General features: G+C 48.9%; 1 protein-coding gene across 1 annotated transcript in view; it reads right to left on the bottom strand.

Annotated features, from left to right (window-relative positions):
- CACNA1E (calcium voltage-gated channel subunit alpha1 E) overlaps nucleotides 1–13,901 on the bottom strand; it is a 210,016-nt gene that overhangs the window by 58,300 nt on the left and 137,815 nt on the right. Inside the window, exons 16-19 of the mRNA XM_034779013.1 lie at nucleotides 11,112–11,209; nucleotides 7,789–7,845; nucleotides 2,813–3,436; nucleotides 957–1,246 (exon numbers count right to left, since the gene is read on the bottom strand). Of these exons, the coding sequence (XP_034634904.1) occupies nucleotides 957–1,246; nucleotides 2,813–3,436; nucleotides 7,789–7,845; nucleotides 11,112–11,209 (1,069 nt within the window). The remainder of the gene's footprint in view (nucleotides 1–956; nucleotides 1,247–2,812; nucleotides 3,437–7,788; nucleotides 7,846–11,111; nucleotides 11,210–13,901) is intronic.

Below are 13,901 nucleotides of genomic sequence, written 5' to 3'. Positions count from 1 at the left end.
GAGAGGGACGGAGCATGGGAGACGGTATGAAGGGCAGGTGTGGAGTGAAGCTCAGGTGACGAGATGTGGGTATGTCTATGCTCCAGGAGACATACGCAGACTAGCGCTGAGCCAGCTAGCACGCTAAAAACAGAAGCGCAGTGGTGACCCAAGCAGCAGGACAGATGATCCTGTCCAAGACACTAGCTATGTACTTGGGTTGACTAGCCCCGTTCCGCCATTCAGGCCACTCCCAGCTGCGCTTCTCTTCTAGCGCACTAACTCAATGGGCGCTAGTGCGGGTACATCTCCTCGAGCAGGAGCAGTCACCTCCCAGCTCCAGTGCAGACATACTTGGTGAGGGAGGCAGGGTGGGAGCATACAGCTGGTCAGCAGGGCAGGGGAAGGGAGAGAACAGGTTTGAGTCTTTTGACGGGGTTCAAGCAGGAATAAACTGCCCCAGATCAAATGACAGTTTAAAGTGTTTTTGGCTGTCTATACTAGGGAGGTGTGTTAGTGCCCCTGTACTGGGCCCTGGCTACTAATGGCTGAGATCCTCAGTGGAGACGTGGCCTAACCACAAAGCAATGGATGTGAACATGGCATGTGAACATGGCAAATCAGAGCTGCAAGTGCCGTTATTCTGTGAGGCAGCCTGGTAACCACCCAGCCACAGAAAAACCCTGGCGTTGGCTTTCCACATGTGGTAGCAACAGTGGGGGCGCTAGAGTCATCTAAGCCCATCCAGAGCATCTTTCGGGACTTAGGTCCAACTTGCCACACAGGACACGGGGCCTTGGCTATGAATTCAGGGTCTGAGGGACGATGGGATGGGGATGGAGGGTTGACAGTGCTGGGGCTGCATGAATGCTGGAGGATCCTCTGGGGAATCCACAGTGTTCCCAGCAGCCCTCTGGGGCCACTGTGAAGGAAGGCAGATCAGAGAGAGGCAAACAGCAAAAGAGACAGGTCCTCACTCTGTACCACAGTGGAGTCTTGGACATCAATCATGATGGTGGTGCTCTCAGTGGCTTTCTCCGTGTTGGCCGTGACGGAGGACAGCTCGGGTTCGCTCCTGCTGACGGCTCTGCTCATCTCCATCTGCAAGCTGCCCAGCAGGGCTTGGTCACTGGTGTCCAGGCCGCTGCAGTCCTGCTCTGTCAAGCTAGTGTTCTTCTCCTCGTTGAGCTCATGGGGGACTTTGAGGGGGCTCATTTCCTGCATAGCCCCAGCAAAGGCAGCATCACCGGCTGGGATTTCATTGGTTCTACAGGAAGAAAGGAGGAAGGCAAGGGGAAAGAGAAGGACAGATGGGATGGGGTGGGAAGAGGTGGGATGTGGGGACAACAGAAGTGAAGATGACAGAGGGGAGTAGGGAAAGCAAATGGGGAGGAAATGGAGAAGACAGAAAGGAGAGAATAAAGAGAGAGAAATGGAGGTTGGGAAGTAAAGATAAAACGGGGAGAAAGAGAGAGAGAAATGAAACCATGTGTGCTTTTGGAATGATTGTTTTTGCAACGTTAGAAAGGCTTCAGCTGGAATACAGTGAACACTGGATACAGTGCCCGACCTCCAAAAAGCAAACCCCTGTCTTAAGCAACCCTTTTAATGTATTCCAAAAGTTTTCTGTGCAATATTCTTTGGTTAAAGATCAGCCTCTGCTAAGTAACCAAGTTTTCATTGGTCCCTTGCATGGCTGGTTAAAATGGATTTCCCAGTATTTCGTCAGTAAAGGGGGATCTGAGGCACTCCTGGAAATAATGACTATTATATTATTTTTATATTCATATTTATTGGCAGCTGTTGGATTTGTCTCTTGTGTGCATTCAACTTTTCTCAGCAAGTTCCTCTGGCTACAGTGACACCAGTTGATGAAGGCAGAAATAACAACAACAATTCTATAGCGTTTTTCATCCACCACTGCTCTTCAAGTTCTTTAACGTCCTACTGCTGGAGTCTCCTCTTTCTTAAGGCAAGGACTGCCCTGTGTCCCTGAAACCCCATGCCAGCAGAGAAGACCAGAACAGCTGGGATTGCAACAAGCTGCTGGGGGGCTGGGAGGGACCAGCAGATCCTTTCCTGCCTTTGCTGATCTCCAGTCTCGAGGATGAGGAGAGAAACTATCTCCCTGAGGGATATCCAGGAGGCCCTGGAGAGCATAGGTGGGAACATCTGAATAGGCTGTTGTATTCAATTAGATTTAATGGATTGGGCATAGCAGCCATAACACAAACATTACATTTCATGTTGGACCTTGTAGGGAGATGGGGGGAAGGGTCCCAATTAAATCAGGAGCCACGAGATTTGCTGTCCCTGATCCCAATCTGAAAACATTTCTCTTATGCCAGAAACTAGACACAGACCTGGTCAGAGCTTTATCACCTTGGGAGGAGACAGGGAGACTTCCCAGACCCTGGAGAAATGAGGATTACAGACCAAATCAGTGCCTTTTTTAAAAGCCAGCAGATGATGGTATTCTAAATGACGGCTTACAGAAAGTTTACTACTGCACCTCGGGTGATTACTGGGGCACTGTCTGTAGCATTGTTCTGAGCACCGCTTCCTGTCTTGGGGAGGGCGCTATTGACCAGGGTCAAGGAACAGACTGGCTCCTCAGGACAGACTGGGTGGGGAAAGAGAAGCAAAGCAAAAATGGACTAGAGGCTGCCCAAGGCTGGATGACAGATGAAAGGAAGGGCTCATGCCTGGAGATGCAGAACCATCGAGAGATCGGCCCACCCACACTGCCCTCTCACCCCCAGGCGCCAGGCTTGCCATCTCTCCACAAGAAGGAGCCGCGGATCATAGCCATCAGGGATGGTGCGCCCTTTACCTGTTCAGCTCCTCGCCCGCCAGTGGCTCCTCCTGATTCGTGTCCTCCTTCCCCCCTTCATTTCTGGCCTGCTCTCCTTCCGTGGGATTGGCTTCCTCCAGGCCGGCCTCTTGGCTGGCTGACCTGCTCTCCAGGGCCCCAGCCGGCTCCTTCCCCTCAGTTCGCACTCTCCGGTGCCGGCTGCGCCTCTGGCTCTGCCTCAACCGTGCTCGGTCTTCGATCCCTGCGCCTCCCCCTCCGCCTCCTCTCCCTCCCCCCTCCTGCTCAGTCAGATCACAGTTCCCATGGCATGATTTCTGATGCCATTGTTCCCTGTCTCTCTTGGCTCGAGGGGATGGGCTTTTCTGGTCTTCTTTGGTGCTTGGGCATGAGTTGGTGCCTGCAATGGGTTGGTCCAGGCATTCCGCCTGCGGGTGCTCTGCACTGCCTCCATGATCCTCTTCACTCTTCTCCAGGGTTACATTTTCCCCAGGCATTTTCCTCCTGAATATGCTGGCATGAGGGTTGATCAAGGGAGGGGCATCCTTGTTAAGGCCCTCCTGGCTGGACATCTGCATGTGCCTGCGGAGCTGACTGGTACGCTGCTCCCACACCGACATGTGATGTCGCCTTCTCCTGTCCCTCCTGGGAAAGGAAAACAAAGGGGTTCAGGCCACCTCTGTGCTGTCAGAAACCCAAGAACCCACCCCTAGACATACAGCATGCACCTGGGCCCAGACGGACCCACACGGAGACCCTCATCACCCTGCTCCTTGGGCAGTCACTTCCTGCGCAGCGGGCGTGCAATGCTATCACTCTGACTTGGGAGCGTTCTACACCCACTCGGCACTGGTGTCAACGCCTACACAAGACGCAGGGCTCTGGGAAATCAGGCCCAATGTATGGGAGAGCTCAGACATGCAGACACATAGGATCCGTACATCAAAAGACAGAACCCCACTGCTGGGCAGGCCCATACACACAAGCATGTGTGAGCCTACATATGCAAACACAAGACCATACACCTACAGACACAAGGGAACATGGGCGTGCATGAGCCCACACACGCAACTACATGAACACTTGAACCCCTGGGGCCAGTATGTGTGGAATAATGTACACAAAAATATGGATGTTACAATTGCAGATCTACCGAGGTAAACACATCGGTACATACAATTTGCCTAATGTACAAACGCACATGGCCACATATGCATGGGCTTCTCTACGCAAAATCCAGAGGCCGCTACATGCAAAATCGTGGGCAGACATGCACAAATGTTTGTTAGCAGTCTGCAGGTCTCATCTTGAGAACGCAGTGCATCCGCTGACGGGGACTGTGCTGTTTGGTTCATGCTGTTCAGGGTGACGTTGGTGGATAATAAGATCATTGCTATCCCAGATTAGTCCTAGCAAAGCGCTCAGCTTTGTGTGTATCACCAAGACATGGCTGGCTGATTCAGCTGCCCCTGCACTGACCCAGATTTCCCCCAGTTCGGGATGAGCTTAGAGAAGTCAGGGCAATGTTATTTGCATCTAATCCAGAGGTAGGAGGTGTCCTGTTCAGAAATAGATTCGTCTTAGGCTATGTCTACACAAGAGACCTTACAGCGGCACAGCTATACTACTGCAACTGCACCACTGTAAGATCTATTGTGTAGTTGCTCTGTGCCGGCGGGAGAGAGCTCTCCCCTTGACATACTAAAACCACCTCCAACAAGCGGCGGTAGCCACGTCAGCAGGAGAAGCTCTCCCACCGACATAGCTCTGTGCGCACCACCACCGGTGCTGGAGAAATTTTGTCGCTCAGGGGAATGTTTTTTTCACACCCCTGAGCGACCTACATTTTGCAGACATAAGTGGTGGTGTAGACATGGCATACATGTCCCAGAAGAGAATGAAATTGGATCACAATGTACAGGCTGCCATCGCAGATTTCCCATGCCTGCTGCCTGGGTACTTGTCTAGGTCAGTGTTGGAGTCTCTGAGGCTTTGGAATTACACTACAGCCCCTTAATCAGTGCTCTGGCATTTACACTGACACCAACATCAGGGCCTCTCTTCCCTGTCAGAATGGTGCTGAGGGGCCTTATTGTAAATAAAAATCAGGCCTGTATTCGGGGCTCCTGTGGGATCTCAGAGCTGCTATGAGTACTATCGGACTGGCCCACTGACTTCTGGCTCTGCACAGATAACTGGAGGTGAGGAGTATGAACTCCTGTGTCATGTTCTCATTATTGCTCCTTCTAGTTTGAAGTCAGAACCCTCCATGACTCCCACCGGATCAGAGGATTTCTTTTACTGGACTGACGGACTTGGTTGGGTTTCAGATCTCTCTAAGCAGAATACTGTGCAGCCAATGGCCCACTCAGCAATGATCTGATAGGAAAGTATGATTATGTTTTGTCTATTAAACGTCCTCTTTCCATAGATCTTCCTCGCAGACCACAGCGTTATCCAGATGGCTTGTGATGGATTAACTGTCAGAAGGAGCCATCATCCCATTAACAGGATTAAAAAAAGAACTTGATAAATTCATGGAGGATAGGTCCACCAATGGCTATCAGCCAGAACGGGCAGGGATGGTGTCCTTAGCCTCTGTTTGCCAGAAGCTAGGAATGGGTGACAGGGAATGGATCACTTGATGATTATTGGTTCTGTTCATTCCCTCTGGGGCCCCTGGCATTGGCCACTGTTGGAAGACGGGACACTGGGCTAGATGGACCTTTGGTCTGACCCAATATGGCCGTTCTTATGATCTGTTCATTCTAAGGTGGACTGAGTCAAGTATTTTTTGCTGCAAAAATTTCTTCATTTACTTCCTAGGGAGTGTAGATCAGATCTGGACTGAAACGGACTCCCTCCACAGCAGCAGGGCAGCATCTGGAGAGGACAAATGCAATATCTTCTCTGGCTGAATTTCAGCCTGTTTTGCTAGGAGAGCTCTAATTGAGCCAACGGCCCTTGAGATGGATAAAATCTAGCCTGGGAATTCTGGGCCTACTAGTGGATAACAGTATAAACACCTCCCTTGGGAAGGGCAGCATGTCAACCTCCTCCAAGTGAATATTCTCAGGATCCAGCTCAGAAAACCATCTTTTAATGTTGCCTGTGTCTAACCTTCCCCTGATGGGGAAGGTCACTGGGAAAGGCGTTCCAAGGCAGGTGTGGGGTCATTTGGAATCCTCAGATTTCCTTGACTCCTTTGAATCTGGCTTTCTGCTGTGTGGCTGAGATACTGGTAGTCTTCCTGGTAGTTGACCTGCCTCTAGCAAAGGCTGACGGGCAGATGTCAATGTTGATTCTTTCAGAGCTGTCTTTCCCCACCCTTTTTTTAAAAAAAAATTGAAATTTTTTCTTCCAAAAATAAGGGGAGAATAGGGAAAAAAAAGACAAAAGAACAAAAGAATAAAGGAATGGGAGCGAAAGGAAAGGAAAGGAGAGACCAGGAGGGGAAAGGAGAGCAACATCTCAGTTTCCACCTGCCAGGAATTAAACAATGGTTACTAATTAGATGTGCCTTCGTCACCTTGCAAACTCTGGTTCGGTGGTTCCATTCTTCCTTGATGAAGAGATTCCAGAGGATAGTGCTGGGCAACTGCTCACTTACCCTCATTCACAGGATTCAGTTTTGTCACCCCTCCTCTTCAGCGTGGACGTAAAGCCAGTGGGAGAGAGAGGGAGTGTGTTTGGGCTCCATTGCCATCGACATGCAAATGATAAAGAGACTGAGGTCTTTGGCATCAGACCCAGACTGCACAGTTTCCTTGCTGACTCAGTGTGTAGCTGAAACAGGAGGCGTTTGGATGAGAGTCTGGCCAAGATGTAGGGTGGTGGGGTAACGGACGTCAGGTAAACGGTCTGCCTCTCTTGTGGAAAGGGCGCTCTTACAGAACTGGGAACATGGTGCGATTTTATCCCATCCACTTCTGGCTGAAACAATGGCAAACGTTTATCTTGGACATGAACTGCATCCCGGTGATCCAGACCTGTCATCTTCAGCTTGGATTGCTGCAATGTGGCCTACCTGAGGCTATCTTCAAAGCTAGCGTAGAACCCAGCTGCCCGCTCACTGAGCAGTACAGGGAGCTATAGCTATGGGGAGCGTGCTACACCTGTTCTGCAACATCTGCACGAGCTGCTGCTTCCCTGCCAGGTGAAAAAGGGGCTGATTTTACTGATCTACAATGTCCCGTGTTGTCGGGGACTTTACCCCTGAGTGCTCCCCACACACACACACACAGACACCACTGCACCAGCTGAGATCAGCTTTTACTCACAGTCTTTCCATCTGAATGGCTGGTGGCAGGGCATTCTGAGTGGAGGGCTCTCACCTCTTGTGCTTGCTTCTCTCCTGGTCTGACAGAGCCAGAGTCTCTTGGCCAACCGGGTGGCAGTAATGTTCATCTGCCTGCTCGGCCTAGTGCCTTGGCAGGGAAGGGCTAAATTCTGGGGGAGGAGGCTTGTACATGTACATTCTCATAGACGCGCTCAGAGGGTGGGCTGATGGGTGCATTTTAAGGTATCAAATAAAACCTTTAAAATATCACAAATGTGCACACAAACAGGCTTCAAAGGACAGACACCCCTACACAGGCACACAGACGCACACCAATAAACGCACATACAAGCAAGCACACTCATACGGCACAAACATATGCATGGGTAGACACACACCGGCACACACAAATAAACAGACACCAGCTCACATGTTCCTACAGTATCCGCACACACACTGAAGTGCAACCTACACAAGTACACACAGACACAAGCAAACGGCGGCACAAGAGAGCACACTTAGTTTAGACACACACAAACCCCCACACACGCACTAACAGATGTGCAGAAGCAGGAGCACACACAAATCATATGCCCAGAGGAGCAAACATACGCTCCGAAATAGGCTATGTAGAGGCCTAAATTTAGCACGCACAAAAATACATGTAGCCACATATGCACATAGCCACGCACAACACGCAACCATATGGCACACATACAGTTGGCTGCTGCGTGGCTCCCACATCGACATGTGGTGTCTCCTCCTTCTGTCCCTTCTGGGAAAGAAAAATGAATGGGTTCAGTCCACCTCAACCCTGCACGGACTTGCACACCAACAGTCACAAGCAGAGAAACTCACGCACTCCCACGTATGTGCATAAAGTGATTTCAGGCATCCATCACTAGCATGCACGCGCATGTAACTGCACAGCATGCGTATATATGTACAAATGGAAAGGGGTTCATCACACCCACAAACTTCTAAATAAATATGTAGAGATCATGGAGCAAATACTTTTGCAAACAAATTCATCCATCCACACACAGGCAAACAGATTTATATAGAGATAGGCACACGCTGATATAGGCATTTCAAAGGTGTTGGGCTGCCAACACAACAGGGGCATATAACATATATACACAGACACATGCACTCACTGAGCCTTAAATACACAGCACCTGATTCTCATTTACACGAAGAGCCATTTACACTGCTTTGACAGTATAAAGGATTCCTAAAGAGGGCTATGGAGAATCACGCCCATACGCTTACTGTATCATTCAGTCACATATACATACACATGCCACCTAGAATACATGTGAATGAAACACATGCAAAAATATGTACAAAAATGTACACATTTTGCCAACCCATATACAAATAATACATATTGTGTATACATACAATATATGCAAGGATATATTCACAGACTGCACACGAGCATGAACTTGGTACCCATACAAAGTACATACACACAGGACATGCAAGGAAGCAAATGAATGCATGCACACAACTGCGTAACTATACACTCATCACCAGGGATAAGAATGCTAGTCCTCTTTGTACAACTCAAACAAAGGTATACAGACATGCAAAGAAATATTCACAGAGTTACACATTAATAAAGGCATATGTGCCCACATGGTGACTTCATGATTAATATTCACATGTGCAAATACTAATGCATATGTGTGCGGTTATATGCAAGAACAAATGCAGACATAAAAAGTACATGCTAATGTGATCATTCCTACATACAGTGGCAAAAGCATAAACATGCCCATGTGCCAAACCTGCAAACCCATCTGCACATTGGGCACCGACATACCACACCGCACACCCAAACCCATCTGCACAATAGGCTCCGACACACCACACCACACACCCAAACCCATCTGCACATTAGGCACCGACACACCACACCGCACACCCAAACCCATCTGCACAATAGGCACCGACATACCACACCGCACACCCAAACCCATCTGCACAATAGGCACTCACATGATGCACCTTACACACAAACCCACCCACATGGTAGGAACTTATGCACCACATACACAAATCCATCTGCATGGAAGGCACCCGTGCACTGTACATGCAAACTCATCCACACTGTAGACAGTCATGCAAACCTGTCCATATGGTAGGCATCCACATCCCATTCACTCAAACCTACCTTCATGCTAGTCACCCAGTCACCCACATACATACAAATCCACCCTTGTTCACACATGCCTGAACACAGATACACTTACTTCCATAATTTCACTCTTCTTCCCCACATCCTTTTAGCATTAGGTCTTCTCTTCACCTTTGTTTACACTCTACTTTAATTCCCACCGTTTCTACCACTGATACTCCAGCACTAGCAACCAGGGACGTGCTAGAGTAGACAAGGCACAAGCAGCTGTCTAGAACTCTGGCCAAATTCGAGTTCTCCAGCCATCATTCGCGCTGGTGGAGTACACTGTATTGGCAATGCTTGGTAACCTTTGATGGAAAAGTCTAGTGTAGACACAACCTTTGAGTATCAAACTTATTCTACCTATCACCACTTCCTCCCAATTTGCCTATATCCATCGGTTTTCTAGCCCTCTGCTACAGTCTAAATCCCTTTGTTTCTTAAAATCTGTCATTCACACTACATCCAGCGGCCAGCTTCCCACACACTGACAGCCAGCATGGCTCTGGAGAGCCCATCACAGCAGTCAGACTATGAGTTCTCTCCCCAAACCCATCCCCCAATATAGCCTCTTCCATCTCCACAGAAGAGTCATACAGGCAGTTCCTTTCCCAGGGAATGGGCAGGTCTTACAGCATCTCTGGCCCAACTAGAAGTAGGACACGCCAGAAATCCAGCAAAGCAGCCTGTTCTCCTGACAATCTCAGCCCAGTGTTGCAGACCCAAGAAGTTCAGATCGTTTGGATGCTATCTGGAGAAACAGATGAAGTCAGGAGCTTCCCTGAACCTTCACACTACAGCTGACCAGAAGATGACAACTCCGTTTTGCAAAGGATTTCAGCATTTGACTTTGTTTAGAATCGGAATGAAACCTGAAAATTTCAAAATCCTCCACGGAAGGAAAATTCCAAAAAGATTTCCTTTAGGATCAAAACATTTGTCTTGAAAAAAATCAAAACATTCCATTTTGACTTCATTTTAGAATATATAATACCAAGTACAAACGTTTGAAACTCAAAATCATTTCAAAATGAAAAATGGAAATGTTCTGTCCCCAAAGTGACATAATGGGACGTTTTGACACTGGCAGAACTTTTTTGCTTTTTTTCCCCTGAAACAAAATCTCAGCAAAATTGACACAATTTCCCAAAGCGTTTAGATTTCTATGGCACTGCTTTTTCTGATGGGAAATGGCTCTGTCGGCGTTGTTCTGACCACCTCTAATCCAGAGACTCACTTATTAAATCCACTTTTTTGCCCCCATAATGGAGTCACTGATGGTTGCCCCACCGCCCCTGCAACAATGGAATAGCTAGTGGGAACTCCTCTTACAGAGAAGCCAACAGGGCTCCTTCCTCCTCCAGGGATGACTGTGGGGTCTTCTCCTTTATCAGAGGACTCAGTGCAGACCTCTTGCAGAGGGTGTGGGTCTCTGACTTCACACTCTTAGCACATTCAGAGATGAAAGCCTTTCTTATTGCTTCTATATAAAGACTTGAACTTGGGATGTTTAGGACAGCAAGCACAATCAGTAACCAGCACTGTTTGTTGATGTAGCTACCACCTTGAAACTGCCACGATCCTTCGTAATTAACAGCAGACCTGGCCCCTTTCTATTGGTCTGATCCAATTGTGTTGCTTCAACACTATCAATGAACGGTGCCATTGCCCTGCATGAGAGCAACACCTCTGTGTTACCTGTACCCTAGATGTGCATGCATATGTACATGCCTCGCATTGGTGCTACCTTTTGCATAGTCCCCTCTCTCTTTCATGGCATGAGTGGCTATCACCATAAAGAGCTCAGGGACAGGTAGAAGCGGTTGCTGACATGGTGCATGCAGAGGGTGACTCACTCAATGGAGGGCATGTTTGGAGCAGACATCGGGCTGACTTCCTTGGCTTTCTGCAGGGCATGCTTTTGGTTAAAAGCCTCCTCTTCCTCCTGCTCATCCTAAATATTAAACAAAAATGTCCATTACAAGGGAGCACCAGGGAGTTTACATCCATCCAGATGTTGCAGGGGATTTGCATGGTTATGCTGGATGCAAGATGCTGCAAACCAGGCCCCTTGCAGCCAGTGAGAAAAGTCTCGGGATGAAGCCATCAGAGCTGAGATGAGCCTTTTGAATTGCCCGGTGTGGTTTTTATTTTCACAAAACCCAGTAAAAACTGACATGGTTTCCTCGTTATGCCCAATCTTTTCTAGAGTTTTCTCAGCAGGTTAGGATCCACAGCAGTGCCCCATGACATAGCATTTGCCATAGCAGGACCTACCCAGTCTGGCATTCTGACTCTGGCAGTCGCTAATATATGATGTTTATCAGGAAGTAGACAAAAAAATCCCATAGTGCTCCTGACTTATCATGACCAGAATGTAAAGACCAGAACCCAGGATACCTTCAATACTGCTGCAGAGAAGAGGGGGAGTGTACTGTACCTCTTTCCCTCCAAAAGATGTGTGAGGGGGAAAGGCTGCACTGGGGAGAATAGGACACTCCCTGCACTTAACAGACCCAAGCACTGCCAGTGTGGGAGCTGAGAGGGGCAGAATGGGGCACCCTCTGACCCCAAACCAAGCAAGTGGGACAATGAGGGGGGTGGGGGGGACAGAGGGGTGTGCATGAGGATGAAATTGGGAGACCACCTGCTTCAATAGGTGTGTGGGGAAGACTGGTGCCACCCCGCCCCCAGAGAATGTGGGGAGGATCTAAGGAGAAGGGAGCTCACCCTGCCCCCAAAGTGTATAGAGATATATACGTGCACAAGCACAATGTATGTGTGGGGGTGTTCACACAAGCACAGTGTGTGCGGGGGTGCATGTGAGTGCTGTGGGGGGGGCGCAGTGTGCAGGGGGAGTGCAAGGGGTGCATGTGTGATCATGCAGTATAAGGTGTGTGTGCAGGGGTGTGGTGCACAGGGGGGGCACATGTTGGTGCTAACATCTGAACAAATATTTCCTGGGACAATTCTCAGCATAAGCCTGGGGCAGTTCTGTGTATCCCAGTGAATTTTAGCAGATTTTCCCTAAGATTACTGAGGAGATTGTAAAAGTTTGGGGCTGGGACAAATTACTAGATATTTAGGTGCTTATCTGTATCTGCAAATGCCCCATATGACCCCTGTATCTCGCCCCAACTTCTGACTCTCCCCTTCTTTCTCCTTCCCTGAGTCTTGTCCAGTCAGCTACTGCCCCTGCCAGTATCCGCACAGTGGGGTCTACTGGCAGGGGGAAGCTGTTCTCGTTAAAAGAGGAAATCCAACAGCAGCAGCAGCCAACCCTGCCTAGGCATGGGCCAGGCCTGGACTACCAGCCAAAGCGAGTCTGATCCAAGGCTGCAGTCTCTGTACTGGGCAGCACTGATGTTTCTCTGCCTGTCTGACAAGGTGGTCAGGGTCCATTCCTGACCCCACATGGGATCATATTACCCTCATGAGCTTGGCTGAGTTACTGCAGCAAGAAATGCCATTTGTGGCCTTACGTCCATTCAGCCCCACTAAAACCCCGCACACTCTTTCCTTCATTGATGCTGCCCAGAATCAAAGATGTGAGGAAATGGAGGTGAATGGGAAAGCCTAGATTTCAATATCTCAGGTGCTTCGCTCCCCACTTCGGCCACATACACCATCCTGAAAGCATTAGAGCTGCACCAGTCTTCTCCCTCTCAAGTTAGCGAGGCAGTGACAGTAGAGAGTGGAGGCAGAAATCTCCCTGCGTGAGTCACCCTATGGTCACCCTTCCCCCTCCCTCAGAGGTGCCATCTGCACTAACTAGGAAATGAAGTCCTCTCGGCACTGCTCCCCAATGGGAAGATACACATTTGTGTATGTGTCCCCCGAGGAAAGTTAGACAACATAATGGATTATTCTGCTCCAGTTAACTCGCCTCAAACAAATCCGATTTACACTGGTGCTGGAGGCTACTTGCTGAGCCCTGAGAGCGTGAGGAACAGACAGACCACATTGGAAATGGGCAGCATTGAGCCTCTATGCTTTGGGGACCAACCCATCCTAAGAGTAACAATGATCCTGGCTGTTTTTACCTATACACGGCAATCCAGATGGTATCAGAGCCCAAAGACTTCCCAGCAGGGCACTGAAGTCTAGTCTGGCATTGTCTCAAGCTGCGATGGTTAACTAATGATAACTGCACCAGTGTCAGACAGGTAATAGGTGAGATGATTTTAAAATTGTTTGCACTTTCAATTTTCAGAATGCTGGACAAATCTTAGCTAATGAATCCTCACACCACACATTGGGAGTCGGGAGATAGGCTAAGCTGAGGTGGAGAGATTATGGCCCTGATTCAGGAAAGCACTTAAGCACATGCTTTAGTTTAAGCATGGGTTTGAGTACTTCAGTAACTCAGCCCAAGATTAGGGGTCTATTACAGTAGTGGATGGGTGAGGTTCTGTGGCCTGTGATGTGAAGAGGTCAGACTAGATGATCATGATGGTCCCTTCTGGCTTTAAAGTCTATGAGTTCGTGTGTGAGTGCTTTCTGGAACAGGGATGGACTTTAGCAAGTGCTTTCCCGAATCAGGGCCTAAGTGACTTGCCCAGTGGTAAGGGCTTGTCTACACTTGAAAGTTATTTCAGATTAAGGTAGGGTGGGAATTTGAAGTGAAATAGCTATTGTGGAATAGC

Source organism: Trachemys scripta, chromosome 8 (assembly GCF_013100865.1).
Source record: "Trachemys scripta elegans isolate TJP31775 chromosome 8, CAS_Tse_1.0, whole genome shotgun sequence".
Lineage (NCBI taxonomy): Eukaryota > Metazoa > Chordata > Testudines > Emydidae > Trachemys > Trachemys scripta.
Note: the sequence above shows the minus strand (reverse complement) of the source record. Positions and strands in the feature narration are given on the sequence as shown.